Source organism: Actinia tenebrosa, unplaced genomic scaffold, assembly GCF_029948245.1.
Source record: "Actinia tenebrosa isolate PJP-AT-01 unplaced genomic scaffold, QUT_ActTen_1.0 PGA_scaffold0__85_contigs__length_37466705, whole genome shotgun sequence".
NCBI lineage: Eukaryota > Metazoa > Cnidaria > Anthozoa > Actiniaria > Actiniidae > Actinia > Actinia tenebrosa.
Window position 1 is genome coordinate 25,402,437 of NW_028292569.1, and position 17,881 is coordinate 25,420,317.

Genomic DNA, 17,881 nt, shown 5'->3' on the forward strand with positions numbered 1-17,881 from the left:
TTGAATTTGAAAAGAATTCCCCTGACAATTCCTGTACACGACGATACAACCCACCAACCCACCAAACACTCTATTCCACTGTATCCCATCCTTCCATCCATCCACCTAACCACCAAACCACCCACCCATCTATTCCATCCCATCCATCAATCCATTCACCCATATTCATCCATTCAATATGAAATGGACATTGTTTTACTACAGTTTTTAGTGCATTTTATTATTACATGTATTTACAAATTCTTACCAAAGGTATTTACAGAATTGATGGGGGTAAACTTTATGAATCTTCTACAACCATCATTGCAACAAAATCTTTATAAAACACGACTCCCTTTTCAGGATCAACTGCTGCCGACAACATTTCCTCCATCTCTTCTTGAGTAAAAGGTTCACCTATGATGAAACACTCAGTGATATTAAATTATGGACATTTCATGAATTACCTTATAAGGTTCATTGTGACCTCTGCTGTGGTAGAGGGATTGAAATTGAAAGAAAGGGAGACTCCTCTTTTCCCTCCTCTCTCTATTCCCAGTGGCGGTAAGTGAAGGTTGGGTGGGGTGTGTTGATTGTTGAGGCCCCTTTTCCTCCAACACACACACATCCCAACTTCCACATGTTGACATCAAAAGTGACAGTTTACCTTCTTCTGTCATGTACTTGGTGAGCTCCTCAGTCGTCAAATAGCTTTTCTTTTCTTGATCAAGAACTTCAAAAGCTTTGTTAAGTTGATCTTCTGGAGATGGCTTGTATCTAAACAACAATGTATAACATTATTCCAGCTGTAGTATTAAAGTACAAACACTAAATATGTGCAATAGTTATCACTATTTAGCAGTAAATAGCACTACTTAAACAAATGAAAACAATATAATTAGCAAAAAATAACACTATTTAGTGATATGTATGTTGCACACTTTTAGTGTTTGTACTCTACTGTTATTCTATTAATTAATAATATTGACAAACGAGAATATAAACGTACTTTCTTTCTAAAAGAACTTTCAACATTACTGGTTGAAACTTTTCAAATCGAATATATCCAGTAGGCTCTTCTTCTTCTACCTAAAGTTGTTCAAGAAAGACAAGCAAAATTTGAATTTTGAAACACTCGAGTTTGTAGATAAAAAAGCATCTGTGTTTTGCTATAAAACAGCTGATCTGAATCTACATTACATCTGCAAGAATATCATGAAGTTCTCCCTCTGTTGGACAGCACAGCAAAGACCTAACAATCGTTCCAACTTCCCTGTTAATAAAAAGAAGATAAACAGTTAAAATTTTAAAAGAATGTTAACCAAACAGCAAAACATTTCGGCCTATTTTCTCACCTCACATCGACAGTTTTGTTCGATTCATGGTCAAATATTTCAAATGCTTCAGCTATCTTCTTCTGAAGCTCTGCAGCAGACGAATCACCGCCATCAGTAGGGGTTTTTTCAGCATTATTTGTTGGCTCTGTGCTTTCAGCTCCGACTGCACTTGTGGTGTCCGCCATCTTGTTTAAGACTCAAGTTGCTATAGAAACGTACAGGAAGCCCAATATAACATCCTCTAACTTCCCATAAAAATATCAAGCTTATTACACATTATTATTACTTTCTTTACAGTAATATGAATTTCTTGCATGTTGAATAATTCTATAAATCTTCCCAATTTAGTTTTTTAGATATTTTTATCATTACTAGCAATTTAAATGCATAACTATTCAAAATGTAACCTAGGTAGACAAAACAAATTAAGAATATTATCCTTTGAGTTCCGTTTAAAACAATACGTTTATTAAAGATTTTTCTTCCGTGACGACAGCGTAAAAAAAAAATATTTTGAAAGTGAAAGAAAAATTAGAAATTTTCAGGGGTAATCCCACTAGTGCCCAGACCCTCATGGTATTGAGTGATAGGGGGAGTCTGGGTTAATACTTTACTGTACATTCGCCATGGCAAGTAATTCTGTGGTAAGCAAGCATCTTTTTTCTCCATTTTCTACCCTTTTTTTCAACCTCAATAACTAAAAATCTCTTCCTATACTTACAGAGGGAACTGCTGAAGGAGCTACCGTCGTTTAATCAATCAAATTTTTCCAGATATCACAGAGATTCAACGTGTAAATCCTCGGTGAGTCCAACACGATGTTTAAAATAGGTTGAAGTAATTATCAAAAGGTTTCGAGAAATATTCATTTTTTGTTTTCTTTTTTTCTTTAGAATCGTCGACCTGCAGTTTATTTACCGACAAAAGATGTTATATCAGAGGAACAAAGTAAGAAACGTAATATTTGACCTTAGATTTAATGCTGAAAGATACTTTTCTCTTTTTCACGAGATATTCTTGTATAAGTCAAGCTAATGGTTTTACTTTAAAATATTTCACTGTACAAGTATATATTATATACCTACATGCATTAGTTATTATCCTAATTATTTAGATAGCCAAATATTTTTCCTCAAGGAATGGAATTTTAAATTTATGATAAACATTCCAAAAATGTTAATTTATTATTTGTGCTTACTCACTATTGCAAGCTGTTTAGCTAAGAATCCAATCTAGGTTTCTCTTTTGTGGAAACATTTCTGGATTTATCCATAGTTTTAATAGCCACACAAAAGACCTCTGCCCTTAATTATACACTTAATTTACAGACAAAATTACATGTGAAGAACTTGATATTTTCACCTGCTTGAAAATCGTTTTTCTCAAACTGACTGAACCAAGCCAGACAAAACAATCAAAAAATGCTGCAATGGGGAAATTGGAATCCGTATTTTTATCATGAGCACTCGTTAAGATGCAAGGGATATAGCTGCCTAAGCCTATAGACCTAGAGCTCTATGTTCTTAGGTATAATGCTACCCCATTTCCGACCATGTGTCATACCCTAGAGTATCATTTCATTATTTAAAGGTTGCTCATGAGAATACACATGAATATATGTGATCAGTTAAATGACAATGATCTCTCTTGTGTCTTTGCTAAAAAAACAATCATGTCATGATACAATCATGTTATTTTCAAAACACACTAGCAAGCGCTCAACTATAGAATACGACAGAAAAATGTTTGCTCAAGTTCACTTGGCTATATGTAGATACAACTCAAATGAAGAATCCTATTCTCGAGAGAGTAGCATCTGGTCTGACCATGGGAGAATAGATTATTTCTGATGTTTTCTTGTTTCTTTTAACAGCAATAGTAACAGACAGACACTTCGCTATATATAGATACCACTCAAATGAAGAATCCTATTCTTGAGAGAGTAGCATGTGGTCTGACATGGGAGAATAGATTATTTCTGATGTTTTCTTGTTTCTTTTAACAGCAATAGTAACAGACAAAACAAATATTCTACTAAGATACTTGCATCATCAATGGGAAGCAAAGGTAATCCATCATTCACTCCCTATTTTATATGACATCACAGCTTGTTTACATAAGTTTGCAAGAAAAGTAGAAATTTAAGCTAAATCTTCTATCATTCTGGAGTTATTTATTGCAAGATTTAGCTGTTCTCATTTTTCACTGTCTCTTATAAGGTGGCTGCCTACTTTTGAACGTTCGATTTGAGCCCACGATGTGCGCGCGCTCAAAAACTGCTTAAAAATCTACAAGATTTTATTGAAGAACCATACGCGTTTTGAGCTTCAACAGGGCAAAACCCTCGAATTTTGCAGGGGACTCTATATTTTTTAATAGCTCATTCGAAAAAACTCCTAAAAATCTAGGTTATATCAACATTTTAGGAAAAGTTTAAATCAGGAACACGTGAAAAAATAGATTTTTGTAGGGATTTTTGTTCGACTTTATGAGATTTATTAAGAGCACCGAAACTACAAAATATGACAAATCAATGTATCTCTCTGTCTTTTTGTCGAAAATATTCATGTATTATTGTAGAAGGATTGACTAGCCTTCGTTCGTGCAATCATATAGTCTGCAAATAACTATTATCTTATTAATCTTAATTTTTTTCTAAACACTTCCGGTGGCGCAATTTTTACTCCAAAAGCTCGTGCGTAGGCTTCCATTAAATGCTGATTATCTCGAAAACGAGCTCGGGACACCCTATTTTTCTTTCCAGATTTGGAATCAGCATTAAATTTCTATTTGGAAAATCGAAGTTTTAAAAAAAGCTTAAATCAATTTCCAAAAGTAGGCAGTCACCTTAAACCAAATTTTACCATGATCTCAATAGTGTTGCTGCTATTTTGTCCCCTCTGGTGAACACAATCCTTAGCGTCAAACAATAGATTGTTTTAATGTAACATCATAGTGAAGTAGGGGAATTAAAAACACAATGACTTCTCCTACCTAAGGGGAACACAGGTGGGGTGTGCCACTAATGTGCTGCCTCTCACTAGTCTGATATCACACACTTATTTTACCCTGGTAAGGTACACGTACACTGATTAATATACAATATGATCATTTCCTGGGGGAGGGGAGGAGAGGGAAAGGGAGAAACTGGCTTGATTTCTATGTATTAAAATTTAAAGGTCTCCGAATCATGACATGATTTTTGGGACTATAGTGAAGGCACATTTTTTATCTGGGGGGGGGGGGGGGGGGGGAGGGTGGGGGAGGGCTAGGGTTTGAGGAAGGAGGGTAAAATCTCCCACCCCTCCCCTTTCCTATTAAAAAATGTACCTTCTCTAATGACTTTCTTTTATGCTTTACATTATGTCCACAAAGTTTACAATAATCTTGAGTATTGTATTTGTAGTAAGTTTTTTTCATTTATCTTTAGAATTCAACTAAGAAAAGAGACACAGTTACAGCAGATTTTCCAGAACAAGAAGAATGTGTGAGATCTAGAAAAATCCAACGTGTTGACCTTGACGATGATTCACCAGACTAATCACCCACATCAGGTTTTAGGATCAAAATTCTTTTATGTAGGATCATTTCAAAACTCTGTTGAGCTACATGCACACCGATTGCTGCTTAGTATATAAATATGATTATTCCCTGATTTCAGAATATATTTTACATATGTGTAAATATTCAGAGTTCTCGTCGCACTAAGAAGGAGACGCCAGAAAAAATGTACATGCTATTGATCAAAGATAGCATAAGCTTTCCTGTTTTACTAGGTTTATTCAAATAGGTTGTGGACTTAAGCAGTCTGTTCTGAGATAACAACAACCTTATCTAATGAGAACTCTATTTATTATAGAAATTGGTACATACACCAAGTATTTTAGCCTGCTATCAGTGAAAGTTGAAAACACTTAATGATAATGAAAAATTAAATGATGAGTAAGAGCTTTAAATTAAGAAATACTATTCTGATATTGCAATACTTTAAGAGTGATATGCAAAAGTATGACTGGCAATGATGTAATTGCATATTTTTAAGCATGCACTTTCGTACGTTAAAGATACACATTTTGATGCAAAGCTGCCTGGTTTTATCAAATAAGGTGTGTGAGAGCTCATTTGGCAGCAAAAAGCTTGTGCATAAAAGTATGCGAATACAAGTGGTCATACTTTCGTGCAGTAGTAATTACTTTTTTAGCTAAATAAAAACTTAGTTGCCTAAGCAATTATATCAGCCTGTAAAAAACACAATAGGATGGGAAAGAAATAGGATGAATTTGATAATAGGATGGGATTTGTGACACTGGTTTAATTTACGAACCTAGTGTATCCAGATTAATTATATATGCTCCAAATGGTCTATCTTTTTCTCCTCCAGTCAGCATAGAGCTTTTAAGTGTGATGAAAAAACCAAAAATAAAAAGCTATAAAGGTTTTTCTTAATTTTTCTTCACAAAAGGATTGGTTGTCCAAAGTTCTAACAGTTTCTATTGGAGTTTCAATCATTGAGAATATTTTTCCTTAGTTTTTGTGAGAAGTTGGACCCACAAATTATATCCCAACTTAACAGCTCTATAGATGATCTTTTTACATTCATGAACATGTGAGGAACTGGAAATATACCTTCATATTTAATTGATATGGAAGCAAGATACTCTTCAACCTCCCTGACTTGAAGTCCCTTATTAATAGCAGTTATTATGGATGCATGCAAATGATGAAATTAGACAACAAGCATTGTAATGGCCCAATAGCCTCATTTGTATGATTCTTAAAACAAAAAAAATTCTCAATGCAAGCTCAACTGTAATAACAGCTATCCCTCCCAGGGCCAGATATTCTAAACATCTTTCTATACTATGTCTAGAGAGGAACAGGACTGGTAAAAAACTGTTAATAACTGGATGGACTTCAAGGTGAAACCATGACTAGGACCATGATCTCTATCTACTTTAAATCAAAAAAATGTAAATGCTGTTATATTATGAACTGTTTTGACAAATCATTTCACTTGTTACCAAGCTAAAGCTAGACAATTATGCTTTGACTATTCTGCTTCTGTAAAACCCCATCCTTAGTTGGTTATAGCGTTTCTTAATAAACAGATGAAACTAGTTGAAGATGATGTTAAAAGTTCAGTTATGGGAAAAAGGATATAGCATTCAAATAGTGAGAGTACGAAATGGAGAAATTTGATGTAAAATTATCTAGTGTTGAAATAAGATCATTGGCTATGTCAATACTTTTTGGCCATTAATGAAATGATTAGAAATGTTTATTTATCATTCATGATCTTAAAAGGCGTGAAAATAGCCCATTTTTCATCAAAACCATGGACTATAGTCCATGCTTTTTAGCCAAAAATGCCCAAAAATGACTGATTTTTAATTCCTCATAAATAATTCATAGTTTTGCAAAAGGTGTGAAAATGACGCATTTTTCATCAAAACCATGGGCTATAGTCCATGCTTTTTGGCCAAAAATGCCCAAAAATGACTGATTTTTCATTCGTCATAAATAATTCATAGTTTTGCAAAAGGTGTGAAAATGGCCCATTTTTCATCAAAACCATGGGCTATAGTCCATGCTTTTTGGCCAAAAATGACTGATTTTTAATTCCTCATAAATAATTCATAGTTTTGCAAAAGGTTTGAAAATGGCATATTTTTGAACAAAACCATGGGCTATAGTCCATGCTTTTTGGCCGAAAATGCCCAAAAATGACTGATATTTAATTCCTCATAAATAATTCATAGTTTTGCAAAAGGTGTGAAAATGGCCCATTTTTCATCAAAACCATGGGCTATAGTCCATGCTTTTTGGCCAAAAATGCCCTAAAATGACTGATTTTTCATTCGTCATAAATAATTCATAGTTTTGCAAAAGGTGTGAAAATGGCCCATTTTTCATCAAAACCATGGGCTATAGTCCATGCTTTATGGCCGAAAATGCCCCAAAATGACTCATTTTTCATTTGTCATAAATAATATTCATAGTTTTGCAAAAAGTGTGAAAATGGGTCATTTTTATTTCATTTTTGATTAAAAATGAAGCTGATATAACAGTGATAAACTTAGGACTTAGTTATTTAGTAGTGCATTTTATTGAAGTTAAAAATTAGCTTTGTATCTTTAATAGAATAATATTGTAAATTAGTATAGTAAAGCACTGTGGGGAATACTTAGTAAAGTATTTAAGTATGTAAAACACTAAAGGCCGGTTTAGACGGTACGATTATCGCGCTATCCTACAACTCGAGTCGTAGCGTGTAAATCAAGCCTACAACTCACCTACGACACATGCGAGAGTGTTGTATACAATAGTTGTAGGCAAAAATTGACCTTCTAAACTGGCCTTAAAGGAGAACCATTTTATAGTGTAATTTTCTTATGTCAAGAATCAACATTCTCTTTCAATCCTGCTTGTCCAAGGTCTGTTAGGTCGTCAAGACAATCATGTTCATCCTCACTGTCATATTCGTCTTCATATGAGCCAAGACTTCCACCAATGGCTGTTAAATCTTGGGGTTCCCCTTTTTCTATGTGCCGGAAAAATGTTCCTTGAAGAAAAAAGAACTGTCAGTCTTAAAAACCTTCACCGTTAAGCAATAAAACACAGGATTTGTGGATGTGGAAATGACTAGAAACATTAAAACTGAGACCACCAAAGGCAGGAACACCTAAGGGGCTAAAGGGGAGGCCTCACCCAAAAAGTTTTAAACTTAGACCCTTGCAAGTGCGATTTCCAATGTTTTGAGATGCATTTAGGACATATCTCTTGCATTGGCTATTAATATTTTTAATAGCAAATGAGTAATTGAAAATATGGTGGCACAATTATTGGGGGAAGGGGTATCCAGATAGCCCCCCTACTACTAGGGAGTCCTCTGGCTTTTATATAAATGGGAAACCAATTGGAAGTAATGTGTAGCTTTACCACTTTTGATTCAGCAAATGATGATAAAAACATTAACACAAAAACAATGAGAAACCATTTGAATGTTGGGAAACCATTTGAATGTTGGGAAACCATTTGAATGTTGGGAAACCATTTCAATGTTGGGAAACCATTTCAATGTTGGAAAGCCATGTCAAGTTAGTAAGCCATTTCAATGTTGGGAAGCCACTTCAGCATTGGCTTCAATTTACCCCCTTGGAAGCCATTTTGATGTAATGGCATGTAGTACTAAGCATTGGCTGTAAGTAAGACAGTAATATAATGTTATTTACTTCTTTGTCTTTCAGTAAGCATCTTTAATTCTTGCTGTAATTGGCTATCTTGAGCTGCCCTTTCTTGCTGTGATGGCTCAGGTCTGGAAATAAATCAAACATAATCCAATTTAAAATATCAAAAAATCATTTCTAAAATGTGGCAAGGGTTTCCCCTTGTTTAGAAATATTCAACTAATGACAACTCGCATTCTTTCCCACGAGAATAAAAGACAAGACAAGCCTTCCATGTTGGATAACAAGACAATAAAGACAAGAATGTTAGTACCTTAAATATCAGGATTTATTTTAAATAGCTATGCTAAATTGGATGCTACCTGTATAAATATTGAATCAAATAAATGAATAACTAGACTCTGAAAATGACTTCTGCTCAGGTTGTCGAAACGTCAGTCACCACCAACAACAGTCTTTCTCAAGACTACAGTAACCTGGACGATCACATTTCACACCAAACTTCAGCTTCTGGTTTCAAAACATTTACTCATAATAAATGAATAAATAAAAACCAAAAATGGTAAGTATGGTGTTATTCATACCCCAAGAATAAAGATGTTTTTGTATGAGTAGAGAACAATATCATAGTTATACTGCAATAACATATCAAATTTTACCATATCCAAAAAAAAAATTAAAAAAATTAAAAAAAATCACCATATCCATAATTGATTACTATAAACTATAAACAATACATTAACCTCCAAATTGGTGTATGTAGGGTATCAGCTGATCTACCAACAACCTACCAACTTCCTACAAACACTGATTGGGGGATTTTATTGTTTACTTTTACCATTACATACATAGTGATTGGATAATTTACTCAAAAGCAATGCATGCATGCCGTAGTTAAGTACCATATTTCCCTCACAAAAAAAACTCTCTTTACTCACTGTGCTAGGATTTCTTTGACTTCTCCACATTTTTCACAAAATCCTCCTTGTTGGGCACATTTAGTACAATATATATGATAAGCTTGTTTTATTGTTTTCTGTTCACATTTTACACTGAAAAAAAACATGTCATTCTTAATTACAGGGGCTTCAACGCATGCCAAAAAAATGGAATGAGATAAGATTGGAAAATATATGAGACTACAGTAGTATGGAAAAAAGTGGAGGAGGTGATAATATTGGAGATTAGTATGCGAAAAGGAAAAGAAATGGGGGTTTTAGCCCCCCTACCCCACCCTCTCTGCCACTCCTGAATTAGTAGAACATACTGTACATGCTAGCTTATGGGGGGAGGGGTAGGGAAAAAGCCATGATATACTTTGGGGGTAGGGATGTGGAGAAAGGAATTCCGTCCCAAATCCATGCCTTTCTGCTATATTCTTTACTAGTATAACACTTAGTAAATGGATGTTGGTTTATGGGGGAGGGGTACGGGTGAGGAGAGAAACTAAGAATTATTCCATCCCAAATCCATCACTTTTTGTTACCATTGAACCATTTCCAGACATAAATAGTTTAAAATAAATACACTTACCATTTCTTTGGAGCTTTAAGAGGTTTATATTTTTTGAACTTTTTTCTCCATTCGATAGCATCTCTGCATCGTGTACAGACTCCCACTACTGGAGTACTGTTGATCAACTTCGTCGTTTTACTCGTATCGTGCAAGTCATTCTTAAATGCTATCGCGTTCTGGTACTTCTGAGGCTTCTTTTTACAGTCTCCTTTCCTCGAACTCATTCTTGTTAACCTAAGTGAGAAAATCAATGAGAAAAACTTGACATTTTTTGGTAAAAATCGAAAATTTTCTAAAAATTGTTGTACACAAGATCGCAGGCTCAGATCAATAATATGCGCATGAATATTTTTGCGCATTCATTACGAAACCATCAGCTGTTCATTTTGATTGCTCTCCCAAACATGGCGGATGATAAAAAGCGTAGCGCAAATGCTGTGAAGGTTCTTGTCTTTGTCCCACCAAAAATATGCCTTCGCCAAACAGAAAAGAAAACGAAACTAGATGCGCGAGGTAAGAGATTGTGTATTGTTGTTAACATTAGTTGTTTTTTTATTACTAACGCAAGATTTGGTTGTGTTTTTGTATCGAAGAGCTACCGGAAGTGAAATGTGACAAGACTTACTTAAAGTTTGATGGTCAGAAATTTGTCAATGATGATGAAGCTACGACCCAAAAAGACCTAAAAATTCAGAATTCTATTAGAACAGACTCTGAAGTTAGTACAAGTGGTGGAATCGTTCTTGATTATGAGCCAGAACTCGTTCAGGAATCAGTCAATTCATACTTGGACCAGGAATTTTTCCAAGCGAACCAGACCACTGCTTTCTGTAATAGTTTGACTCGCTTTGAGAGCGTTTTGACTCAGGATAAAGTAGGGAGTTTTGACAGACTTCAACGGGAATATGAAGCGGTGAACTTTGAGAGCCAGCTTCTCTTGAGAAATAGCATTTTAGACTGGCCTTTCAGCCGTGGTTCTTCTCGAGTGAGAGCCCAAAGTGACGAGTTGATGCTTAATGACAATACGCATCAGTTGACAGAAGATGATGTTTATACTCAAGTCTGTACTCGTGAAGGTCATGATGATAACAACGCTTCCTTCTTATCGACACACAAATCACCGCCATTATTTTCACCAGCTACGTCTGAAACGGTAGCAAAAGGTGTCGAAAAAGAAACTACGAATCTCGAAGACACTACAGTTGTTGGAGAACCTAATGAAGCTCCTCAAGAAACTGCAGGTCCTCTGCAACCAGATACGAGCAAAACCCAGACGATTGTTGTTTCCAGACATGGTTGCACATTGCCAAACATTTTTGATAAGCTAACTTATCTTGCGCAGTGTAATAAACTGAAGGATTTAGTGAACATATGCGTCATCGTTCTACAAGTGAATCCAGTCAGAGAAATCCAAATCAAATCAGGTAGAAACAAGGGAGAGTACATTCCGTTGTCTTCAATCATCGTAGCAGATGTATCTAAATCTCACTTCAAGTTGACTCTGTGGAGACAAGCTTCTCGTTGGACCGAGAGAATTGTTCCTTGCGACATCATCATTGCCACCTCAATCCGAATAGAAACGTGGAGAAACGAAAATATCGGCCAAACAACTTTCCATTCGTGCTTTTATAATCTTCATCAGCCAGTCAAACCTCTGTCACGCGACTGGCTTCACTTGGTGTCCCAGGAAAGACTTAATGAGCTGCTCAAGCAAGCAGGACAAGACTATGGCTATCTCTTTAGGAATACTCTTCCTGTAGACAGACAGCAAGTAAAGTTCGCTCGTATCTCAGAGATGAAAAATAATACCTTGGTTCACTTTAGAGGGTTTCTCCGTAAGGTTGAGGTTATGACAAATAAATCGACTGATGGTACTTACAAATTTGGACATCAAAGGCTTCCTAAGATAAGAATTAGTAAGTGTTGCCATTCACTGAGCTGAATAAGGGAAGAGGAAGGAAGGAAGGATAAAAGGGAAAGGATGGGATTCATTGCAAATAAAATTTGCTACCGGATAAACTGAATTCCTTCTAACTTCTTTCTTTTTCCGTAGTTTTTGCCGAATCTCCTGATGAAGAAATCATCGTAAGTTTATGGGGAAGACAAGCTGAGTGGTTAAACGATTTGCGCACAGCAGAGGGAACGGTATGGGAGCTGCAGTACCTGACAGCAAAGCACGACGCGTCCAGTGAATCGATGGTGCTACACACGACTCCAAAATCAACAAAATCAAAACTGACAGAGGAAAATCTGGAGGCAAAAAGGTTACTTTCCATCTTTGGTGACTTCTTCTTCAGCGAAGTCAAAACATTCAAAAGTATCAAAGAACTACTTGAAGCCAAGTTTTCAGGGTCTGCGGAAATCAGTGGATTTATTTCCACAATCGTTTTCTATTCTGATACTAACGAAGCTTTGAACATTAAGAGTCCTCAAGATGCGGAAGCCTTAAACGAATGGTTACCACGTCTGACATTCATAGGCTGTGCTCTGTGCTTCCGAACGTTAACGAAAGACAAGAACCAGATATATGGACAATGTAAACACTGCGTACATCATAAACCAGACTATACCTACAGAATTGAACGGTTTTATCGGAATTGTACTGTGAGGATAAAGGATTCAGGAGTAGACATTGAGGTGGACGTGAAGCATGACTCAGCCTGCAAGCTGTTCAAGGGAATTGAAGCGAAGCAACTGGTAAAGACCAAACAGCATCCAAATCCTTGCACATTTAACAATTTTGCAGAAAGAGTAAAAGAACTCGTTTCCATGAGAGAAAAATGCCGATTTATTTTGTCTTGTCACACTGTTTTAGATGAAAATAGTTTTGTAGTTAGTCGTACTTTTACCTTAATGGACATCAAATAATCATTATCAATAATCTATTGATATATAATTTATTTATAATTTATGCATGCTATATTATCACTAGATTAAAAAGTGTTCACAATAAAAGCCAAAGAATTTTGATCATGTAGGACCAATAGGCCCTTTGCAGCTAGTGGTCACGTGCTTGGATACCGCTTAGCAACACAAAACTGGAGAGCAAGCCTTCCAGTAAACAAAAGTTGTAATAGGTCAAGCACGCGTGGTTTTATACGATAGTTTCATCGTTCAAAACGCTTAATCCTTTTGCCCTATCTACAAACACAGTAAGATAATCTTAAATTCTCTCCTTTGGACTCGATTTTTGGTTCGAAGTAACGATATTCTTCGCGTTATCGCGAAAAAATTGTCACCGCCGGCCCGCTCGACGGCTGAAAAACATGGCGACTTCGCAAGGTATGTACTTCAAAACTCTCCTTTTTTTTGGTTTCTTTTCAATTATTGGACTTCTAAAATCTCTAAAATAACAGTTTAGATTGTGAATGGTGATCGATTGTAATTGGACGGCATTTTAATGGACGATTTGTTTATTTTTTGTGAGAGTGATTCCACGTCTAAAGTCAAGACTAACCCATGTTTACATATATTCGCTGTAGATGTTAGAACTCCCGACGAGCCATCACATACCAAGAAAAATTCTTCGTACTGATATTTTTATATTTATTTTTGTTTTAGATGAAGTAGAAACTCAAGACATCTCTATCTTTCCTTCCCTCACCTTCGATGATGTAGGGAGCTACGCTATAGAGAAGTCTGGCTGCACAAGCACTTCGAAAGCGTACAAATTTATGGCGGAACCAGGCTATTTACATGACGTTAAAGGTACTTGATAGCCAAAATGTTTTTTCTATTTCATTATGATATGAATGGCAGACAATTCACACTAATTTTTCCAATTTTTTAGTGATATATACCGACCAGTGCGTGAGAGTTAAATGCAAGTGTTACCGCTCAATGAGGAAGTCTGAACCACCGCACATTTTAGAGGTGTCAGTCCAGAACAACAATTTGACATTGCTGTCTGGGCTGTGCTCATGTGTAGCCGGGGCAGGTGGATACTGCCATCATGTGATCGGACTTCTTTACTATTTAGCCCTTCTTAAGCAACTGGGACATCGGACATTGCCTGATGAGCTAACATGTACCAGCATGAAGCAGCGTTGGAGCATACCTAGAGGATCCAAAATCGCACAAAAAGAAATACAAGACGTGCTAGTGAAAAAACCCCAACTTGGCGCTTCGTACAGTAGATATATCAAGAGTAATTTGTATTCCCCATCTACCCAGTATCCTACCCTCACAAAAGAGCACTTTAACGGCTTCCAACCACCTTATCCTCTCTTTACAACCATTCTGCCCAATCAAGATCAACTTGGCAATATCCCATTTGTACAGAGCAAGTTTGGAAATGTCCCAAAAGGCTGTGTCCTGTCATATCAACAAAAGATGTCAACTGACTACATCATAAATGATTTTACTTGCACTTCTTTCCCAGAGCTTCCCCTCTCAAGTGCAGAGGACAGATTTAATAACAATGTGTCAATCTGTCTTGACAGTCGTCAACAATCTATATTTGGAACATTGTCTGTGACAACAGAGTCATCACTGAGAGTGCAGCAGCAAACAGTCACTCAAAGTCAGAGTGATGTATGGCACCTGCTCAGAAAAAAAAGGGTAACAGCAAGCAAATTTGGCATTGTCGCTCGCCGGGTGTCACATTTTGACACCCTTGTCAATCAGCTAAACCCCACCAGATTTGTACAAACTGCAGCAATGAGAAGAGGCATTGAACTTGAACCACATGCTGCCATGGTCTATGCTAGCAATGCAAAGGGTGGAAGAGTAAACCTCTTCCCATCTGGGCTGATTGTCCACCCAAAGTGCCCATGGCTAGGTTGTAGCCCAGACAGGAAAGTTTATGACCTTGATGCCGTAAATAATGGTCAGAATCCCTTTGGCTTGTTAGAAATAAAGGTCGTTAAAGAGGGGGAATCATCATTTGACAATGTGAGGTATCTCACCAAGGACCAGAACACTAACCAGTACAAACTGAAAACAACAGACATTTATTATTACCAGATCCAGTGCCAGCTTGGACTCACAGGATTAGAATGGTGTGATTTTTTCAGTTACATTGACGAAAATTTGTTTGTTTGCTCTAGAATTAATTTTGATTCAGTGTTTTTCCAGCAAGCAAAGGACAAAGTTGATAGTTTTTTCTTCAATTACTATTTACATTAATACACTAAGATTTTTGTTGTTGTTCTCAAACCATGGCCAGATTTCTTATGATAACAAATATTATATTATTTTTATTAATGACAAATCAATTCATAATCTTAATTTATTTTTTATTATATTTATATCATATTAGTATTATATTTATTTGTGCTATTTAGATTTTGTGTTTGTTCATTAGTTTTTTTTTTTGAGTTTTCATTTACAAACAAATTGAAATAGTTACAAAAAGCAATCCAAGACACATGATAAACCAACCTGCATTAAAGATTATCTAATGGGTTATGTAAGCCACATTAATCATACATTCACCAACTTCTTACAGACACTATGCCTCATTATTACCATTGGATAAAATAAGTGGGCCTTGAAAATTTGTAAGGAGGCAGGCTACAGTATATAACTGATTGACTGAACCTAAAGTGGACAATGGCACATCTGAATCAAAAAAGTGGTACTCTTTGACTCTTCTTATTGCCCTCTCGACATGAATTCTAAGACTTGCTAGTGTCTTTGTTTTTTGAACATCTGCGGCAGAGAATTGTTCCTGACTTTCAAGAAACGGAGGAATATTTAACTCTACCCGCTTCTCCCTAAGTAAATCTTCAATGTCAAACCCTTTGTCTGCCATGACTGAATCACCAGGTTCTAACAAATCTAGAATGCCGCTGCACCTTGTGATTTCCTTATCACTAATCCCCCCTGTGTAAAGGCTAGAAACGAAGCTAATAGCTCCATTAGGGGTAATGCCTATCAAACCCTTGAGTGTAGTATTATTCTTATAACTAGAATAAAGCTGCGACTGAAGTAGTAGGGAGGTAGGTGTTTGAACAAAAATCTCTGTACAATCTAAAATGACACGTGTGCTTGCATAAAGCTTTTTAAAACCTTCTGGCATAAACCTATCAACATCTTGCCTTGAAGGCCAGATCACTTGACTACCAAGAAGAAAATACAAAAAATTAGTCCATGTGATCAATTTCCTGCAAACTGACGATTTATGTATTCGGAACCTATGAGCTAAATCCTGTCCGAATAGACCTAGTTTGAGGCGTACACAAAACATAAACAATTCATCCACAAGAAGCATATTTCTTGAGTCTGGTCTACTTTCTCTTTCTCCAGAGGCATAACAATATGTCATTTGTGCAGCACATGGCTGCAAAAACTTAAAAAAGAACTGAATATGTAAATAGGATGGGAAACCTGTATAAAATCTTATGATCTCATTGTCTGTGCCAAATCTCTCAAGCCCAAATTTATTAAGTGCTAATTGTTCTGCAGCTTGCCTCTTAATGTCCTCAATTTCTTTTGCAGCTTCAACTTTAACCCTTTTTATTTCAGTGAGGGCAGCTGCAGTTTCATTTCTACTTTGTTCAAGTTGCTTTTGTGCATCTTGGAACTGTGCTCTGAGTGACTGGACTTGTGCTTGTAGGTCATCCATGCTGAAGGTTGTAGAAGTGCTGGGACTATTATCTTCATTGTCATCACTTTCATCTGTCTGAGTGTCTCTGTAAAAAGGTTTTGAAATTATGATGACACTCAGTTCACACTCAGTTCACACTAAATAAAAAATTATAAAAGACTAAATTATTAAAATTATAAAATTATTTTGGTTTAAACCAAAATAAACATCAAGTACAATTCCATCAGTCAAGTCTAAATGAAATGTATTGAAGTAGAAATATGTGATATTCATTACCTATCTACTTGTCGAATTATCTTTCTTCTTGCTTTGGATTTGGTTGACCAGTCAAAGATTGATGGTACAGCTTCTCTTTTTAGCAACTGACGTCCAGAATCAGTGGGAGGATTGTAATCTTCCTCAGTGAAGTGTTTTGAGCACACTCTGGTACTTTTGTTAACCTATTATAAATCAAATGTCCTTTTAATAACAATGTAACTGTATTCAACTATTTTTATCTTCATTACAGTTTTTTAAAGATCCACAGGCAATTCGTATTGTGCATTGATATTGTTAGATTCCTATATACCTTGAAGTGTGGGCCCACATCTCTTCGTATCTTCACCAGCCATTCCTTTTTCAATTGCTCATCCCTTGCACGGCCTGGTAAGCGGTGAAACTTTAAATCAGGATGATATCGAGAATCTCCGTTACACAAGGGAACACAACAATGGTACGAAGAATTTTTCTTGGTATGTGATGGCTCGTCGGGAGTTCTAACATCTACAGCGAATATATGTAAACATGGGTTAGTCTTGACTTTAGACGTGGAATCACTCTCACAAAAAATAAACAAATCGTCCATTAAAATGCCGTCCAATTACAATCGATCACCATTCACAATCTAAACTGTTATTTTAGAGATTTTAGAAGTCCAATAATTGAAAAGAAACCAAAAAAAAGGAGAGTTTTGAAGTACATACCTTGCGAAGTCGCCATGTTTTTCAGCCGTCGAGCGGGCCGGCGGTGACAATTTTTTCGCGATAACGCGAAGAATATCGTTACTTCGAACCAAAAATCGAGTCCAAAGGAGAGAATTTAAGATTATCTTACTGTGTTTGTAGATAGGGCAAAAGGATTAAGCGTTTTGAACGATGAAACTATCGTATAAAACCACGCGTGCTTGACCTATTACAACTTTTGTTTACTGGAAGGCTTGCTCTCCAGTTTTGTGTTGCTAAGCGGTATCCAAGCACGTGACCACTAGCTGCAAAGGGCCTATTGTTTTTGATCAGAATGAATTGATTAATTTTTTTTCCAGCACAGCAAGCCAA

General features: G+C 36.2%; 6 protein-coding genes across 8 annotated transcripts; 3 read left to right on the forward strand and 3 right to left on the reverse strand.

The window, feature by feature from the left end:
- Window positions 1-190: 190 nt before the first annotated feature.
- Window positions 191-1,527, reverse strand: LOC116297447 (dynein regulatory complex protein 8). Its single transcript, XM_031705669.1, has 5 exons — window positions 1,335-1,527; window positions 1,180-1,252; window positions 989-1,068; window positions 647-756; window positions 191-396 (listed from the first exon to the last, which is right to left on the reverse strand). The coding sequence occupies exons 1-5, from the start codon at window positions 1,499-1,501 to the stop codon at window positions 281-283; spliced, it is 546 nt and encodes a 181-aa protein (XP_031561529.1). The 5' UTR covers window positions 1,502-1,527; the 3' UTR covers window positions 191-280.
- Window positions 1,528-1,880: 353 nt separating this feature from the next.
- Window positions 1,881-6,439, forward strand: LOC116297459 (DET1- and DDB1-associated protein 1). The gene is made up of 5 exons (XM_031705681.2): window positions 1,881-1,960; window positions 2,040-2,120; window positions 2,210-2,264; window positions 3,322-3,383; window positions 4,747-6,439. Exons 1-5 carry the CDS (start codon window positions 1,943-1,945, stop codon window positions 4,855-4,857), a joined length of 327 nt encoding a protein of 108 aa, XP_031561541.1. The 5' UTR covers window positions 1,881-1,942; the 3' UTR covers window positions 4,858-6,439.
- LOC116297458 (uncharacterized) lies at window positions 6,282-10,441 on the reverse strand. Its single transcript, XM_031705680.2, has 4 exons — window positions 10,037-10,441; window positions 9,442-9,555; window positions 8,549-8,631; window positions 6,282-7,878 (listed from the first exon to the last, which is right to left on the reverse strand). Exons 1-4 carry the CDS (start codon window positions 10,375-10,377, stop codon window positions 7,712-7,714), a joined length of 705 nt encoding a protein of 234 aa, XP_031561540.1. The 5' UTR covers window positions 10,378-10,441; the 3' UTR covers window positions 6,282-7,711.
- On the forward strand, window positions 10,422-12,956 carry LOC116297457 (shieldin complex subunit 2). Its single transcript, XM_031705679.2, has 3 exons — window positions 10,422-10,531; window positions 10,612-11,934; window positions 12,072-12,956. The coding sequence occupies exons 1-3, from the start codon at window positions 10,423-10,425 to the stop codon at window positions 12,884-12,886; spliced, it is 2,247 nt and encodes a 748-aa protein (XP_031561539.1). The 5' UTR covers window position 10,422; the 3' UTR covers window positions 12,887-12,956.
- A 41-nt stretch (window positions 12,957-12,997) lies between these two features.
- On the forward strand, window positions 12,998-15,145 carry LOC148913932 (uncharacterized). Of its 2 annotated transcripts, none has more exons than XM_089037377.1 (3): window positions 12,998-13,300; window positions 13,501-13,726; window positions 13,809-15,145. In XM_089037377.1, the coding sequence occupies exons 2-3, from the start codon at window positions 13,501-13,503 to the stop codon at window positions 15,143-15,145; spliced, it is 1,563 nt and encodes a 520-aa protein (XP_088893503.1). In that variant the 5' UTR covers window positions 12,998-13,300. The 2 variants fall into 2 exon arrangements, with proteins under 2 accessions (XP_088893503.1, XP_088893506.1); XM_089037380.1 differs by having other exon boundaries at window positions 13,580-13,726.
- Window positions 15,146-15,238: 93 nt separating this feature from the next.
- LOC148913933 (uncharacterized) lies at window positions 15,239-17,827 on the reverse strand. 2 transcript variants are annotated; one of them, XM_089037366.1, is made up of 4 exons: window positions 17,531-17,827; window positions 17,137-17,330; window positions 16,845-17,008; window positions 15,239-16,653 (listed from the first exon to the last, which is right to left on the reverse strand). In XM_089037366.1, the coding sequence occupies exons 1-4, from the start codon at window positions 17,544-17,546 to the stop codon at window positions 15,471-15,473; spliced, it is 1,557 nt and encodes a 518-aa protein (XP_088893492.1). In that variant the 5' UTR covers window positions 17,547-17,827; the 3' UTR covers window positions 15,239-15,470. The 2 variants fall into 2 exon arrangements, with proteins under 2 accessions (XP_088893492.1, XP_088893487.1); XM_089037361.1 differs by lacking the exon at window positions 17,531-17,827 and having other exon boundaries at window positions 17,137-17,520.
- Between the last annotated feature and the right edge of the window lie 54 nt (window positions 17,828-17,881).

Excerpts from the sequence above, each read along its gene's own strand:
- LOC148913933 (XM_089037361.1), bottom strand. The coding sequence starts at position 17,412 with ATGGACGATTTGTTTATTTTTTGTGAGAGTGATTCCACGTCTAAAGTC. Across the intron at positions 17,009-17,136 it reads ATGTGGGCCCACACTTCAAG|GTTAACAAAAGTACCAGAGT; the intron begins GTATATAGGAAT and ends GATTTATAATAG. Across the intron at positions 16,654-16,844 it reads ATAATTCGACAAGTAGATAG|AGACACTCAGACAGATGAAA; the intron begins GTAATGAATATC and ends ACCTTTTTACAG.
- LOC116297459 (XM_031705681.2), top strand. Across the intron at positions 2,121-2,209 it reads ATTCAACGTGTAAATCCTCG|AATCGTCGACCTGCAGTTTA; the intron begins GTGAGTCCAACA and ends TTTTTTCTTTAG. Across the intron at positions 3,384-4,746 it reads ATCATCAATGGGAAGCAAAG|AATTCAACTAAGAAAAGAGA; the intron begins GTAATCCATCAT and ends ATTTATCTTTAG.
- LOC116297457 (XM_031705679.2), top strand. The coding sequence starts at position 10,423 with ATGGCGGATGATAAAAAGCGTAGCGCAAATGCTGTGAAGGTTCTTGTC. Across the intron at positions 10,532-10,611 it reads AACGAAACTAGATGCGCGAG|AGCTACCGGAAGTGAAATGT; the intron begins GTAAGAGATTGT and ends TTTGTATCGAAG. Across the intron at positions 11,935-12,071 it reads GCTTCCTAAGATAAGAATTA|TTTTTGCCGAATCTCCTGAT; the intron begins GTAAGTGTTGCC and ends CTTTTTCCGTAG.
- LOC116297447 (XM_031705669.1), bottom strand. The coding sequence starts at position 1,501 with ATGGCGGACACCACAAGTGCAGTCGGAGCTGAAAGCACAGAGCCAACA. Across the intron at positions 1,253-1,334 it reads AACAAAACTGTCGATGTGAG|GGAAGTTGGAACGATTGTTA; the intron begins GTGAGAAAATAG and ends TTTTATTAACAG. Across the intron at positions 757-988 it reads AAAGTTCTTTTAGAAAGAAA|ATACAAGCCATCTCCAGAAG; the intron begins GTACGTTTATAT and ends ATTGTTGTTTAG.
- LOC116297458 (XM_031705680.2), bottom strand. The coding sequence starts at position 10,377 with ATGCGCAAAAATATTCATGCGCATATTATTGATCTGAGCCTGCGATCT. Across the intron at positions 8,632-9,441 it reads GTCAAAGAAATCCTAGCACA|ACCTGAGCCATCACAGCAAG; the intron begins GTGAGTAAAGAG and ends ATTTATTTCCAG. Across the intron at positions 7,879-8,548 it reads GCTTACTGAAAGACAAAGAA|GAACATTTTTCCGGCACATA; the intron begins GTAAATAACATT and ends TTTTTCTTCAAG.
- LOC148913932 (XM_089037377.1), top strand. The coding sequence starts at position 13,501 with ATGTTAGAACTCCCGACGAGCCATCACATACCAAGAAAAATTCTTCGT. Across the intron at positions 13,727-13,808 it reads CTATTTACATGACGTTAAAG|TGATATATACCGACCAGTGC; the intron begins GTACTTGATAGC and ends CCAATTTTTTAG.